At 35.0% G+C, this 16,430-nt stretch overlaps 1 protein-coding gene across 1 annotated transcript in view; it reads left to right on the top strand.

The window, feature by feature from the left end:
• CSMD3 (CUB and Sushi multiple domains 3) overlaps nt 1-16,430 on the top strand; it is a 1,149,842-nt gene that overhangs the window by 424,955 nt on the left and 708,457 nt on the right. Inside the window, 1 exon segment of the mRNA XM_034668518.1 lies at nt 10,339-10,451. Coding sequence (XP_034524409.1) covers nt 10,339-10,451 — 113 coding nt within the window.

Raw genomic sequence — 16,430 nt, 5'->3', positions numbered from 1 at the left:
CTGCCTTAGGCTCAGGTAGTGATCCCAGGGTCCTGGGGTTGAGCCCTGTGTCAGACTCCCTGATCAGTGAGGAGCCTGCTTCTCCTTAACCCTCTGTCTCCTGGCTTGTGCTCTCACTCTCTCTCTATCTCAAATAAATAAGTAATAAAATCTTCAAAAAAAAGTGTAATACTAACCTTCTAAAATTAGTTGAGAATTGTTCCCTCCTCTTCTGTTTTCTGGAAACGAATGGGTAAAATTGTTGTTAATTCTTTATATGTTTAGTAGAATTCTCTATTAATATCTGGATGTGGAGGTTTTTTGCTAGTTTTCAATTGCAGGTTCAATTTTGAAATGGTTTTAGTACTATTAAACTTTTCTATTTCATCTTCATTAAATTTTGGTAGCTGGACACACACACATTATATTTGAAAATATAAAGAGATTTTCCTGAAGCATATGTTTAGATAAAAGTAACACTATTCTACAACATCCAATTTTTATAAGAAAAATTTCTATAAGATAGATCAGAGAAATAGGTACTATGTGGGAAACCAAAGTCAGGGTGGAGATGGGGGTAAGTAAGTGGGCTGTGTCAGTAAAGGGGGAGAGGGTATGGAAAGAGAAGAAAATTTAGTGTAGCCGCTTCTCTCATTTGCTTTGTAAATACTTTATAACACCTGGCTTCTGAATAATTGGACTGTATAATACAATGCTTAGTTTCTTAATGCTCTTGTTAAAACCACATAGGATGGTGTGCTCTGCAGTTCAGTGACTTTTAAATATCTAACCAAGAACACAGACATCTGTGTTGAAAAAAAGCACAGTCTGGTCAGTGTGGATATCTGTAGACTCCATACAGAGTACTCATGATTTGCATGGCGTGGAAGATTAGTGCCTTTAATGTCATCCCAGAAATAGATTACTTTTGTTGCTAAAATAATTTTCTAACTTGCAATAGGCTGTAGAGCATAATAGAAACTTTATTAGTTTTTCTTGATTGACTGTTTTTAAAGATGCTGGTTTTTCCTGAGACCATGAAACACATTTCTTTCCAGACATAAACGAATACATAAAATAAGTGGTTTCTGAAAGGGTTCTGTTAAATAAATGTACAACATGTTATTTGATTTTATGTCAAAGTATGGGAATGGGAGAGTTATTGTTGAAATAATTTTAAGAAATTCTGTGTTAAAACTTTACAAAAAAAATCTAGAAGAGGGGGATATGGTTACAAAACAATAATTCAAAGTCTTTTTGACTGGGGTACCTTCCCTCATCCCCAAAGGCAATTTTTGTGGCTAATATTTATTAGAACATACTTTGAGAAATTTTGTGATAGGATTTTACTTAATTTGATTAGTGTATGTTCATTATCTATAATTTGAAATGTGCTTATGGATTAACTCCTTATCTATAGAACATGTGCAATATAATCATATGAATGTTGTGATAAGTGCCATAAGAAGTACTCAAAGAGGGCACGCACCCAAACAGCTTATATTCATGTATTTTCTTGATAAATAACATCAGTGTACACCCACTATTCATCAATCATTGTGCTCAGCACCAGGAATTTAATAACCTATCTTCAAAGGATATGTAAAATAGTAGTGAGGATGGAAAACGTACTACTATACAAATAAATGATGTGATAAGACTATGCAAAAGATCTCTGTGAGGACAGAGGAGATTGGGTGTTTATCTCAACCTTGAAACTTTAAGACTGGCTTCACTGAGAATGATTAAGTAAGCAAATGAAGGTAAAATATATAGAGTCATTTTAGCCTTAAAGAGACGTTCATGAAAAGGTCTTGAGTTAAGATGGAAGAATGAATTTTAGGAAATTTTTACAGGTCAAAGTAGAACAATTGATCTCACAAAATCTTGGAGGGCAAGGAAGCCAGAGAAAGAAGTGGGTCAAAAAGAGTAAAAGAAGGAAAGGGGGAGACAGGGAGAGAGAAAGCAAGAGAGAGAAAGAAGTAAAATTAGAAAAGTATAGGAGAACTATGTTGGGAGAGTGAGATTTTCAGTGATTTGAAAAATTCTGGGCTTGAGGTCTGAGGGTACAGAAGATGAGGAAAGACAGGTCATTAGGTTTGAATGATTTTAGGGCATTGGAAAGATTAAAAAAAAATAGATGTTAAAGCCTCAAAGAGGATAACTGTTGTTCCAAGTGCTAGCTTTAAGAGATTTGACAACAGAGGTCATTGGATGACAGCAATAAGTGTCTGACAAGAGAGTTATAAACCAAAGACAAAGGCTTAAAATAGATTTTGACACTTCTTTTTTTTTTAATTTTTTTTATTATATTATGTTAGTCACCGTACAGTACATCCCTGGTTTCTGAGGTAAAGTTCGATGATTCATTAGTTGCGTATAAGACCCAGTGCACCATGCAGTACGTGCCCTACTTACTACCCATCACCAGTCTATCCCATTCCCCCACCCCCTTCCCTCTGAAGCCCTCAGTTTGTTTCTCATAGTCCATAGTCTCTGATGTTTCATTCCCCCTTCTGATTACCCCCCTTTCTTTATCCCTTTCTTCCCCTACCGATCTTCCTAGTTCTTATCTTCCATAGGTGAGAGAAATCATATGATAATTGTCTTTCTCTGCTTGACTTATTTCACTTAGCATTATCTCCACTGGTGCTGTCCATGTTGCAGCCAAATGTTGAGAATTCGTTCTTTCTGATAGCTGAGTAATATTCCATTGTATATATGGACCACAACTTCTTAATCCAGTCATCAGTTGAAGGGCATCTCGGTTCCTTCCACGATTTAGCTATTGTGGACAATGCAGCTATGAACATTGGGGTGCATATGGCCCTTCTCTTCACTACGTCTGTATCTTTGGGGTAAATACCCACTGGTACCATGGCTGGATCATAGGGTAGCTCAATTTTTAACTTTTTAAGGGACCTCCACACTGTTTTCCATAGTGGCTGTACCAACTTGCATTCCCACCAACAATGTAGGAGGGATCCCCTTTTTCCACATCCTCTCCAGCAATTGTTTCTTGCCTTGTCAATTTTTGCCATTCTAACTGGCGTAAGGTGGTATCTCAATGTGGTTTTGATTTGAATTTCCCTGATGGCTAATGATTTTGAACATGTTTTCATAGGTCTGTTAGCCATGTGTATGTCATCATTGGAAAAGTGTCTGTTCATATCTTCTGCCCATTTTATGATTTGTTTACTTGTTTCTCATGTATTGAGTTTGAGAAGCTCTTTGTAGATCTTGGGTACCAGTCTTTTATCTATAGCATCATTTGCAAATATCTTCTCCCATTCCGTGGGCTGCCTCTTAGTTTTTTTGACTGTTTCCTTGGCTGTGCAGAAGCTCTTTATCCTGATAAAGTCCCATAAGTTCATTTTATCTTTTGTTTCCCTTGCCTTTGGAGATGTGTCATGAAAAAGGTTGCTTTGGCCCATGTTGTAGAGGTTGCTGCTATCTTCTCCTCTAGGATTTTGCTGGATTCCTATCTCAAATTGAGGTCTTTCATCCTGTTTCAGTCTCGGTAGTTTATAGGTTTCCAGGAAGGCCTCCATCTCTCCCAGATTGCTTAATTTATTGGCATATAGCTGTTGATAAAAGTTTCTAATAATCCTTCCAATTTCATTGGTGTTGGTTGTGACCTCTCCTTTTTCATTCATAATTTTATTAATTTGGGTCCTTTCTCTATTCTTTTGGAAAAGTCTTGCCAGTGGTCTGTCAATTTTATTGATTCTCTAAAAGAACCAGCTTCTAGTTCTGTTGATCAGTTCNCCAGCTTCTAGTCCTGTTGATCTGCTCTACTGTGGTTCTGGTCTCTAATTCATTGATTTCTGCTCTAATCTTGGTCAACTCCTTCCTTGTCAGTGGGTTAGGCCTGTCCCTCTGTTGCTGTTCCAGTTTCTTGAGGTGAGAATATAGAAACTGCATTTTAGATTTTTCTATTCTTTTGAGTGAGGCTTGGATGGCTATGTATTTCCCCCTTAGGACTGTCTTTGCAGTATCCCATAGTTTTTGGGCCTTTGTGTTTTCATTCTTGTTGGTCTCCATAAATTGTTTAAATTGATTTTAGATTTTCTGGTTTATCGAATCATTCCTGAGCAGGAATGTTCTTAGTCTCCAAGTGTTTGTGTTTCTTCCAAATTTTTCCTTGTGGTTGAGTTCCAGNCCAAGTGTTTGAGTTTCTTCCAGGTTTTTCCTTGTGGTTGAGTTCCAATTTCAGAGCGTTGTGGTCTGAGAATATGCAGGGGATAATTTCAATCTTTTGGTATTGGCTGAGACCTGTTTTGTGTCCCAGAACATGGTCTATTCTTGAGAATGTTCCATGGGCATTAGAATAGAATGAGTATTCTTTGGGTCTGTGGTGTAGTGTTCTATATATATCTTTGAGTTCCAACTCTTCGAGTATGGCATTCAAAGCCTTTGATTCTTTGCTTAGTTTTTGCCAGGGTGTTCTGTCTATTTCTGATAGTGGGGTGTTGAGGTCACCTACTATGAACATATTTTTATCTACATATCTCTTTATTCTGATTAAGAGTTGGCTTGTGTATCTTGCTGCTCCCCTGTTGGGAGCATATATACTTAGAATTGTCATATCCACTTGTTGGATACATCCTTTAAGAATAATATAGTGCCCTTCTGTGTCTCTTACTATAGTTTTTAGTTTAAAATCCAATCTGTCTGATATGAGAATTGCTACCCCAGCTTTCTTTTGAGGTCCATTGGTGTGAAAGATGTTATTCCATCCCTTTACTTTAGTCTAAATGTATCTTTAGGTTCAAAATGAGTCTCTTGTAGACAGCAAATGGATGGGTCATGTCTTTTTATCCAATCTGCAACCCTGTGGTGTTTTATGGGAGCATTTCGGGCATTTACATTGAGACTGATTATTGAGAGATATGATTTTAATGATGCCATTTAGCCAGTAAAGTCTTTGTTTCCATAGATTGTGACTTTCTGTTCTGTATCACTCTTGGGGCCTTTTTACTTTTATAGAACCGCCCTTAATATCTCCTGTAGGGCTGGTTTCATGGTTACGAAATTGGTCAATGACTGGTGATTCTGGAAGGTCTTTATTTCTCCATCAATTCTGAATGACAGCCTTGCTGGATAAAGGGTCCTTGGCTGCATATTTTTCTCTGAAAGAGCTTTAAAAATGGCCCCCCAACCCTTTCTCTCATTCCAGGTCTGCGTAGACAGGTCTGACATAATTCTGATAGCTTTGCCTTGGTACGTGAGAAATTTCTTTGCCCTGGCCGCTTTCAATACTGTAGCCTTGGATCTAATATTTGCGAATTGCACTATGATGTGACTTTGTCGTGGTTGAGCTTGGGAGGGGTCCTCTCTGCCTCTTGGACATGAATGTTGGTTTCCCTTGCTAGATTAGGAAAGTTTTCAGCTACGATTTGTTCAAATATCTCTTCTAGACCTCTCTTTTTCTCCACCCCCTCGGGGATGCCGATGATTTTGACATTGGAACGTTTCATTGAGTCAGTAATCTCCTGTAGCCTACATTCCTGAGCGTGGATTTTTTTGAGTCCAGATTCTATTTTAGCTTTCTCTTCTACTAACCCATCCTCCAATTTGCCGATACCTTCTTCTGCCTCATTCACCCTGGCTGTCAGAGCCTCTAGTTTTGACTGCGTTTGGCTCATAGAATTTTTAATTTCTTCCAGATTCGCTATCATTTCCACACTTAGAAAGTTCTATATTCTCATTAACATTTTCGTTAATGCTTTTTTTAAGTCTACACATCCTCTTGACCATATTTACTCCGAATTCCATTTCTGATAATTTGGTTATATCCATATCCATTAGTTCTGTGGCAGAGGCTACAGACTCATTGTCTTTTCTTTGCTGGGGGAGATTTCTCCTTCTCGTCATTCTGATTAGGAGAGGTTGCGGGGTTGTCCAGAGCCCAAATTATTGACTGGGACCTAGGCAGTGCGCACTTGTTTTATAGGGATCTTAGGGATGTGGGCTTCTTGATTTTTCAGCCTGCCTTCGGGGGGAGGGGCCTGCCGTGCTAATACCCAGGCAACCCTGTTTGGGTAGAGTCTCCGTGTCCCCTGGAAGGGGAGATGGGGATGGACACACTGTGAGCCGGTTTTTCCAGCCTTTTGTTCTCTGGCGGCTTTCCCTGGCGGTTTGCTGTGCCTCTTCTGAGAGTCAGAGCAGCAGTAGCCGAATCTCAGCCTCTGTCTCAGAACAGAGGGATCGCTTACCATTCTCCACTGATGTTCTGGCCCCTTTACCTCTGTTTCTGTTGGTGCTGCTCAACCCTGCAGCGTCCTGGGACGTGCGCCCCATGCCCAGCGTCCCAGCCTTCACTTCCAGGGCTGGCGGGTCTCTGTCCTTTGTGTTTCTAACACTGCCAGCTGCCAGCCACCAGCCACCAGCCGCCCCCGCGGGCTTCAGAGCTCCAGGTCTCAGTCTGGTTCCACTGAGTGCACCGGAGCTCCCTCCATTTCAGTCTGGTGGCGTGCATTCCACAGCTCATGGTCTCAGTCTGTTCTCTTGCGGGTGCCGTCCGCGAGTCCGTCTGCTCCCCCGTGCAGGTGGCCACCGCTTCCAGGGGCCCTGACACAGCGGCTCCCTCGCCCTTCTGTTTATCTTCCGAGATCTGTGTGCGGTTTAACGGCTCCCCGCTTCGTACCTCAATACTCAGCGCTGTAGATGTTCATTTGTAGAGATCCAGATGTATCTTCCTGCGTCTCAGGCTGATTCTGTGGGTATTCAGGCTGGTCTGGTACTATCCAACTTGACTCAGGGGACCGGATGAAAAAGGGGTCCCCTACTCGTCCGCCATCTTAACTCCCTCTGATTTTGACACTTCTAAAAACTGGTAAAGATCTGTGATTCTCTCAGCTTTCTTACACTTAACTGATTAAATTTTTTTTGTACTGATTACAGTCATATTCTCTAAGGCAATAGCTACAATAAAAAATGTTGCATCTGATTTAAATATCAGTTTATTAAAATAAGTAAGTAAATATCAGTTTATGATTTATTTAGTTATTTCTGCAGGAAATCATATAAATAAAAAATTTTGTAAAGATTAATATTGGCAAGTTACAGTGTATTATTGTATTTTTATATTGAATAAACAATGAAATTTGATGTCATTATTAATTTACCCTGTCCATTCCAATTTATTAATTACTCAAAAGACAGGTTTTGGATTCTTCTTGGATACAAATAACAATAGTAGATTATAAATTTATGACATTTATCATTATCATAAATTTATTTTATTTAATTCTCCTAAAATCCACTTAGTAATTTAATACATATAATCATGAGTGTGGCTGTTTTGAATGTAAAATGGAAAAGGTATTAAAACAAGTGAAACCTCATTTCTAGGCATTCTTTGTCATGTTACTTTTTAATGTTTTTGTGCATAATTTGCCACCATCTGAAATTATCTTATTGATTTATCTAAGTTGCCTTTATTTTCACTTTGCAGGATTGTGGATATTGTTTGTCTTATTTACTACTATATTTCCAACCCTTGGTATCAGTGTTTGTCATATATTCAGTGCTCAGTAAATAACTGTTGAATGTACCGAATCTCTTCATTATTGAGAGATGATTCTCACTGACTTTGTACTAGAATGAACCCGTATATGTGTACCTTCAAATGACCATAGTGATATGATTTAGGAATACAATGAGTTATATTTAGGAAATGTGTCCTTAAGTATTTAATAAATGATCTAAATTAATTAATTTAATGGAATCTTTCTAGGCAGCACTTATTCTCAATCCTCCACTTCCAAGATGTCCTGACAGCATATGAAATATGGTGCAGATATATGTACATGCATTTCCCAGATTGGGCCATTAGACACAGACAAAGCCACATTGTATAAATTATCTTTATTAATATGCAATACTAGGGGACTATCATTTCGAAGGAGAGATCCTGTGGTGCACTTGCTTTCTGGTTCAGTGTCTTGGCTTACCTATAAGTCTGCTTCAAAAGCTGAAGCATTGAGGCTGTCAAGAATATCTTATTATTTGCACCCCTGTTAAATTGCCATTATTTGCTCCATCTCATGTGCATGGTGCCTCTAGCTACTGCAGCTCTAATATCTTCAGTTCTACCCTTCTCAGTTTCTGAAGGTGAATTCAGGTTACAAACTATAGTTCCATAGTAGGTATTACTTGCCTTTTCTACCCTCTGTTGCTGAAATTATCTTTGATGTCCCTGGGAAAGATGGGAAGTTTATCCTTTTTATTGTCTATTTCATCTTCTTTCCTCTCTCACTTTTGTTGATATCCTTGTTGAGTTGTTTCTCATATATTGGATCTTCTAAGGGCCTCTTTCCAAATTCTGTACTTTAATGTATTACAACCATCCATGTATTATAGTCTCATTATACTTAGAAATGTGTGCAGACTGTCAAAAATAATTTAAACGGGGGCAACTGGGTGGCACAGCGGTTAAGCGTCTGCCTTCGGCTCAGGGCGTGATCCCGGCGTTATGGGATCGAGCCCCACATCAGGCTCCTCTGCTATGAGCCTGCTTCTTCCTCTCCCACTCCCTCTGCTTGTGTTCCCTCTCTCGCTGGCTGTCTCTGTTTCTGTCAAATAAATAAATAAAATATTAAAAAAATAATTTAAACTTTCCCTAGTGGATATTTATGGGCATCAAATCAAGGAAGTGAAGAGAACCAAATTGTAAATAAAAACCTGGCATGAAACAGGCTAGTCTATTGAAAATATAATTGTACCAAATCTAAATACTTTCTCATTGAATTGCTTTTCAATTCCAAACCAACCAACCAGCAAAGGTAAACATAACCTGAATAGTTTTGAAAGTAAAGAGGTAAAAATTTAAAACTTGAGTTTTAACATTATAAAGGTATATATGTATCTTAATTTGCTTAATTCAGAATGAAAAAAGGAGCCAGTTGCATCAACAAACAGAGTCACCCCTATGAAAGAAAAAATTGGGCATTAATCGAGAAAAGTTAGAAAAGATGTATTCCAAAGCAGAAGGAGGGGTGAGAAATTTATGTGATAGAACCCATCTTGTTCATGTTAGCATCATGAACATTGGATCACACAGTAATATTGCCAAGACCATTCTATACACCTGTGCATATACATGTACCTACAATGATACAGTAAAGGTGAATTCATATTTCTATGCCATGGCAGATAGTCATCCACAGAAGTGATGGCTAGTTCCCAAATATCCTGGGAAAAATAGGGTTTGGGGGAAATAAGGGAACATGTTGGTAAAGGGTCTTTCCATCATCATGTCTGCATCTCAACACTGGTTAATGTGTACAACATATATTCTAATCTCCTCCTATGGGTCCCCTAGAGTGACTGCCTGCAAAGCACTGAGAGAAGAATTGTAATCACCCCCCCAACACACACACACACAAACACACCAGCTATTTTGCTGTGTGATGAAGAAAAGCAAAAGTTTTGAAGAATAGTAAAGATGCATCATATACTGGTTATTAGGAAACCTTAATGAAGACCCCTTCTTCACTATGTAGCAGTTTAGCTTTTGAGAATATTTTATCTTGGCTTTATAGCACGCACCTAGGATTTAAATGAGTAGGTATACAGGTATAATATTCCTTTATTGAATGAAATTAGAGAAACTGCTTCCCTGGACATCTTCAGAAGATATAGAACAAGAGAGTTACTTCATCTGTTCACCATGACCAGTGTCTGGGGCATAGTTTCAAAGTTTTACTCTAATTACTTTGTTTTAAGGAGACTGTGAAATGGTACCTTTAAGACTAAATGTATGGAGAATAAATATACATCCAAAATACAGTCTGTTTTCTGTCAATTGGGGCAGACCTCTAGTGCATTATAGAAGTATATATTACAATGAAAGTTAATCACAAAAATTTATAGTATTGGAAATCACGTTAAAAGAGTGCTTGCCCTATGAAAAGAAATTGGGAAATTTGCCCTAGAATATGAAATTTGGAAAATATATTAGGTGGAAAGAGTATATCAATTGCTTTGAAGTCTATTTTCTAACTATACCATATCAATATATACTTGAGGAGCATAAGGACCACCACCATTAGCTCAGCCTCCCTTTTGTTTATTATTATCTAGGCAATAAATTTGGGTGAATCAAAAAATATATCCAGTTCACACTTTATTATATTAATATATGTACCTGATTAGAAAGCATGTTTGGAGTTGCACCACTCTATGATTGACTTTCCTATGCATAAAATAAAATTTATTTGTATTTAAAAATTAAAAATGAAATGTCATGAATATTGTATACAGGTATACATTTTTTTGGGTCCCAATTCAGTGAAAACATTTACTGTTGAAAAGTTTTTAAACATTTTGTTGTTGTTGTCTTTTATAATTCAGGTTATCTGGGATGAATATACCACCACCAATTATCAGCAACAAAAACTGGCTCAGGCTTCATTTTGTTACAGACAGCAATCACCGATATCGTGGATTTAGTGCTCCATATCAAGGTATGTTTAATGAATTCCTTTGTCTCTTGTGATATTGAAATGATTTTGGTATATACAGCTGAATTTTGCATTAGAAGCAAAGTATCTTTGGCATTAATAAATGGTAATTTGAATAAGCAAAAATGGTCATTCTCTTGCTGAGGCAATAATGTGATAATCACTAAATTGCAATAGAAAAGTTAGTTGGTTTTTATAATACTGTGTTCAAAATAAAGAATATTATGACCTTTAAAAAATAATATGTAACAGATGTCATGCTTTACTTCAGCAAATGGACATGCTTCCTAAAGCTGAACCATAAAACACTGCAGAAAACCTGCAGTTGTAAATAGGCTCTCCATCAATTGAAATCCATTTTCATATACAGTGTGTTTGCTATTGCTAGTTTAATTAAACTTGTTAGGATTATTATCCACTATTTTTATTAACAGACATAATTTTGAAAAAGTGAGATATAGTATTTGATGTATTAACTTGAAAAAACTCTTTATTTAGAACAAGATTATTATGAAGATGGAGTGTTAATGAAAATATAGCTTCTACAGTGTTTATTAATATTATGTAGGTTTAGTGTACTTTATCCTCAGACTACTTATGTAAATAATTCATTTCATTCTCAGTAGTGTATCAGCTCCTGTTAAGGGAATTGTGAGCACTGCCATAGTTACATTTTTCCATTTATCTGTTTTTCTTTTTTTATTTAATGCTTTCCTTTTTAGTAGTTCTTAAGTCTTAGGCACTTTACAAATTTAATACGGTGACTTTAGGCAGCTTATAGTTAATACTTAAAATGTTATTAGGCCACATACTATTTTCTGGAATGCAAATCTCAACATTTAATTTATATTTCGAAGACCAGTAACCTACCTATAGGCATCCTGTCAGTAAGATTTCTGACAATAGTAGTAACAGATTAATGTGACTGGTATTTTGACATTTATAATACTGTATTGGGTATTACTGTAATAAAAATCGCTAAAATAATAACTTAAAAATTGTTTTTTTAGACAAAACCCACTGTAGAAAAATCTATAATTTCGATTGCTAATGTAGTTAATTTGATTGGATGCATGAATGCAAATATGCTCTTAAATCATGCATTTCTCATAACAATACATTATTCATCATAAAATACTGTATTTTAGAATTGAAAAATATGCACAGAAAATAACTTTTATATATTTTATTAGAAACAGCTGTCCAGAGCATTGTAACTTGATTTTGACCAGTTTCAGCCAGTGTCACTTTTAAATTTGAAATAATATTTTGTTGAATTTCCAATTTCAATATCTAATTTTTATGTACTTCAGGAATCAGAGAACTCTTTCTATTGAAAAAAAAATGGTTGTAGAGCTTCTTTATCTCTCTGGGTTGACCCCTTTTGGAGTTTTCTAGCCACATGATTTTATGGCTTTAATTCTCCTCTGCAATGAGTTAAAGCAGATGGCATGGCAGAAATTCAAAAAACTATCATCTTTGACTCATATGGTGATCTTTTCTACTAGATTCATGGAATCTTTCAGTCAGATGGCTTTTCCTCCTTATCTGAATAGAAATAAAGTATTGAATATTTAAATGTATAACCTGGAGGGAAAAGATCTATCTCAAAAATAAAATGATACTTCATTTGCTTTATGTAGTATGGTTTCATGAAAGATAGGGTTGTTTTGCCTTATAAGGCAATAGTGCAAAGCTGCCAGTAGATTTGTGTATTTAATTATTATTTTCAATATTCTACTTGCTGATCTTAAATTGACTTTTATAGTACCTTGAGGTTCAATTTGATTTTCTAGCATTGCCTGTCTGGTTTCAGGAGTGAAAAAGAGCCTAATGAATTCACTGTAGTAAAATAGAAAGGAAGTGTTTTATGGAGTATGCATTTTTTTCTGTTTTCTGCAGGAATAGGAGCTCAAAGAGGGTAATTTTTGCTGTAATCTATATCTACACAATGTAGAGGCCTAAGAAAATGGAAGCTATGATTTTATAATATGATCAAGGAAAAGTTTTATTACATAAATTCCACCTTTACATCTATCCTTTTAAAACTTTCCTGATTTAGGCCTGATTTTTCTAACTGCATTATGTCCAAGTAATATTTTACCTAGGCAACATAAATTAATTTGGAGAAGTAATTCTTGAAACTATAAACAAAGAAATTTGGGCTAAAAATAAAGCCCTCTAAGAAACTGACTTAAATAGGTGTAAAATTCATAATTCTGACAACCTGAAAGACATGCCCTAGCATGAAATGCTAATCATCCTGTTTTACATTGTACTATGCTACCATTTAATATCGCTGGTATCTAGATTAAAGTCAAAGAAAGAGAACAAAAATTATGGAATATACTGTACAGAAGTCAGAACCAGGTCTTCACATAATAGTTTCTTAATACTCAAATATTTATTGGGTACCCAGTGATTATTAATGAGTTATTTATTATTTTGAATTCATTTAATGTTTTAATGAAGCTCTAGGCTTCCAAAGACTGATTATTTACTCCATAGCATTTTTGCTTAACCTATGTTCTTTATAAAAAAACTTTGAAAATTAACTGCAAACTTATTAAGGTTCCTGAATGGCATTAGCTATGTTTTATAGTATATCCCATCATGGATGGAGTAGGCACATAGACACACTAACGTGCTTTCCTCAATAGAGCATCCTTTAAATTGTTAGAAGCTAGCTTCCTTATTGGTTCAGATATAATTTAAATAGGGTTAAGTAGAGGTAATGGATAACATACTAACAAATGTAGTTCTGGTTTAACTCAAAAATACTTAGAAAAGTCTTGATTTAAATAAATTGCCTTCGATATGCAAATTACTGCCCCCTTCCCAGATCCCACACTGAATATGTCCACTTCTATCTAAAATAAAACTGACTCTTTTTCCCCATGAGTTTGGAAATTCCTTTTTTGAAAACCCTATTATTATTTCTACTATGCTTCAAAATTTTTTCCTCTTTAATTTTCAACTCTGCCCTAAAGAAACTTATTTTCAATATCATTTTACTATATTATATATTAATCTTTGTTTTTTTAAAATTCTTACTGCATTCAAATTTCATTAAACCTCTTCTAAGGAGAACTTGAATTGTGCTACGTCACACATAAGTGGTGTAATTTTTCTTATATGTGGTGTTTGGTCTAGTATTTATTTATTGAAACCTCCATAGCATTGTCATGATTTTTATTATAAACCTAAAATCTACTTATTTTCCATTTCTATGAATATTTGATCATGTGTTCTTAATTTCTAAATTAGAAGCTTTTCAGATGACAGTTGTCCAGTACATAAAAACTTACGTCTAGATGATGTTTATTTGAAAGTACTGTTTTTCCATCAGTCTCCATTATTCAACTATGAAATATTATTACAACATTTTTCATCTTAAGGTATTCAACATTTCACATTTTCTTAATGTGCAAAGATGTTGTAGCTATAGATAATCACAAAATTCTCTTTGGTATGTAAGTTTAAGAAGTGCAGCATATAATTAATTCCAATTATCCAAGTATATGAATATTTCTATATTATAGATTATGTTTTCTAAATTCTTACAGATTTTATCACATTTTGATTTTCCCTTTTCTTCCATAATCTTGTTTATGTAATTCTTCTTATGTAGGTTAATACTTTACATAGACAATTATTTTCAATTTGACAAAGATACGTCAATAGTAAATACAGTGCATTTTAGGGTTAGGAGGGAAAATACTTAGTTTCTCAAAGAGGTTGTCATCCTTTTTGGGATCAGCTGTGTGTCTTTTTGGTGAGAAAAACCTATTTAATGAATGGAACTTTCAAATTGTATTAAATATGCACTGCCATAAACCTCAGTTTAGACACACATAATTTAAGTGAAAAACAACTGTGAAGCAGTATCCATTTCTTAGATGTGGAACTGTTTTGACATAAACGTGAGTGCAGAGTTATTGAACAAAGATAAATAAGATTATCAGGGGTCCAGCATAGTCTATGAGGGAAAGACTAAGAATTGGAGTCTGAGGTTACTAATTGCTATCTGAGTTGGTTTGAGCCTTGGTTTCTCCATCAGTGGGGGGAAAAAAAGAAGTCACAGTTGCTAGACACATAATTACTGTGCAATCAAAATGTATTAGGTTTTCTATGCGTAAAAGACATGCAGTGCATAAAGATGCTTCGATGGAAAGAAATAATCATGACAAATGGGTGAGAAACACACTTCCTAACCATGAGATAGAAATAGTTTAAAAATTGTGATCAAATGTAAATCCGAATCTAGAACCACATATAAAAATGAAAAATCCTATGTTTTATAAGTACATTCCCACATTTCTCCAGGGAAGAAAGCACTTTTCCTTAGAACACAATTTTAAAATGAAATTTTTAAAAAATAAGCTCAGTTATGTTATAAAAAACCAACAATATTTAAAATAATATAGTTCAATTTTACAAATAAAGCACAACATTAAAGCGATCCGTGTAATGCTTTATTTTTTCTAATTTTGTTTAGGCATCAGTTTTTTTGTGTGTTCGTTGGTATATCCATTTATAATAAAGCACAAGGAATCCCATCCCAGCATTCTAATCACAAAACTCCTCCTCTAATTTGGTAACCATCAGTGTGAATCATAGGGTTTCAGGATTAGAGGTGGGACTGTGACATAGTAAGAGAAGATCAAAACTTTTGGTTCGAATTATTTAGGTGTATGTAGTTTACTGTAATAGGAATGTTGGACATGGACAATTAGGCTATTTTCCTGGTGAAGACAATAGACAGGGCTTTGCTAACACAATTCAGGAGATATACTCTCTCTATATTTCATATTATGGTAGTTATTATTATTATTTTTTAGTGAGTACATACTGTGGGAAAAATAATAAACTTTACTTTGTTATCTCAAAATAATCCCCTTTTCATACATTAGACAAAATGCATTAATTTAGTCTTAGGGAGTCAGCTAGTTATTTTCATTTACTGAGTTTTGAGGGAATAAAATGTTGAGTTCCATTGGTGTATAGTGTTTGAGAATAACTTCTATCTTGTACCTTATTTCTTTTTTATTTTATTATTAATATCACTTTTTTTTCCCTTCAAGTCTCATTCAGTGCTATATCATTACTTTCATCTTGAAATTCTCGTTTTTTTTCTTTTTAATTTTATTATGAGGTTAAGAAAAAAAGAAACTTCTCTTACTTCTTGCTTAATGAACTTGTCTGGTTTATGGAGTTCATTGTCGTAATTAGTACAATGTCTACACAACCAGAAGAGATAATGAGGATGTTTAATAGTCAAAATGGTCTAAGTAACTATTGGTCTGTCTAAAAGAACCATTAAAAACTCCCTGATAGCATTTCCTCTGTGATGTAAATTTATAGTCCATACCAATATAACATTTAAGGCCTTTTTTTTACCATATTAATTGATAATGATAGAATTAAATTCTTCCGTAGCTAACTATATTTACTTTTCCATTCCCATCCTTAAAACGTATATGACAATCATCTTATACATCCCTTAGACCAAAATTCTGTTCAGAAATTGTGAATGTGTTTGACAGTAAACAGGCTAATTGTTATTTCATTTCAAATTTCTGTGAAGTAGACATTTCACTGTGAAAAACCACTAGTAACATGAATGAGGCATTGTAAATCAGAAACACATTAGTGATTCATTTCTGCTTAACTTTAGTCAAACATAACAATCTCTAGTAAAATAATTTATCTTGCTAAACATTTTAACACTGATGAATTAAAATTAAACCATATGACTGTATTTAGAGTTGAACCAAAGTTTTAATACATGAAATGAGAATTTAGATATAGAGTAGAATATTAGGAATAATATTTCATTTATCTCACCTCACTGTTTTATAGTTCTTTAATTCTGGTTGTGAGTTAACTATATGCATTAACACAGAGAGTACCCAGAGTTATTGATGGATGTCATTTAGGATAAAAAGGTACTTTGGAAACATTACATTCAGATTCTGATAA

This window comes from Ailuropoda melanoleuca, chromosome 9, assembly GCF_002007445.2.
Source record: "Ailuropoda melanoleuca isolate Jingjing chromosome 9, ASM200744v2, whole genome shotgun sequence".
In the NCBI taxonomy this organism is placed as follows: Eukaryota; Metazoa; Chordata; class Mammalia; order Carnivora; family Ursidae; genus Ailuropoda; species Ailuropoda melanoleuca.
This window is presented reverse-complemented; position numbering and strand designations above follow the sequence as displayed.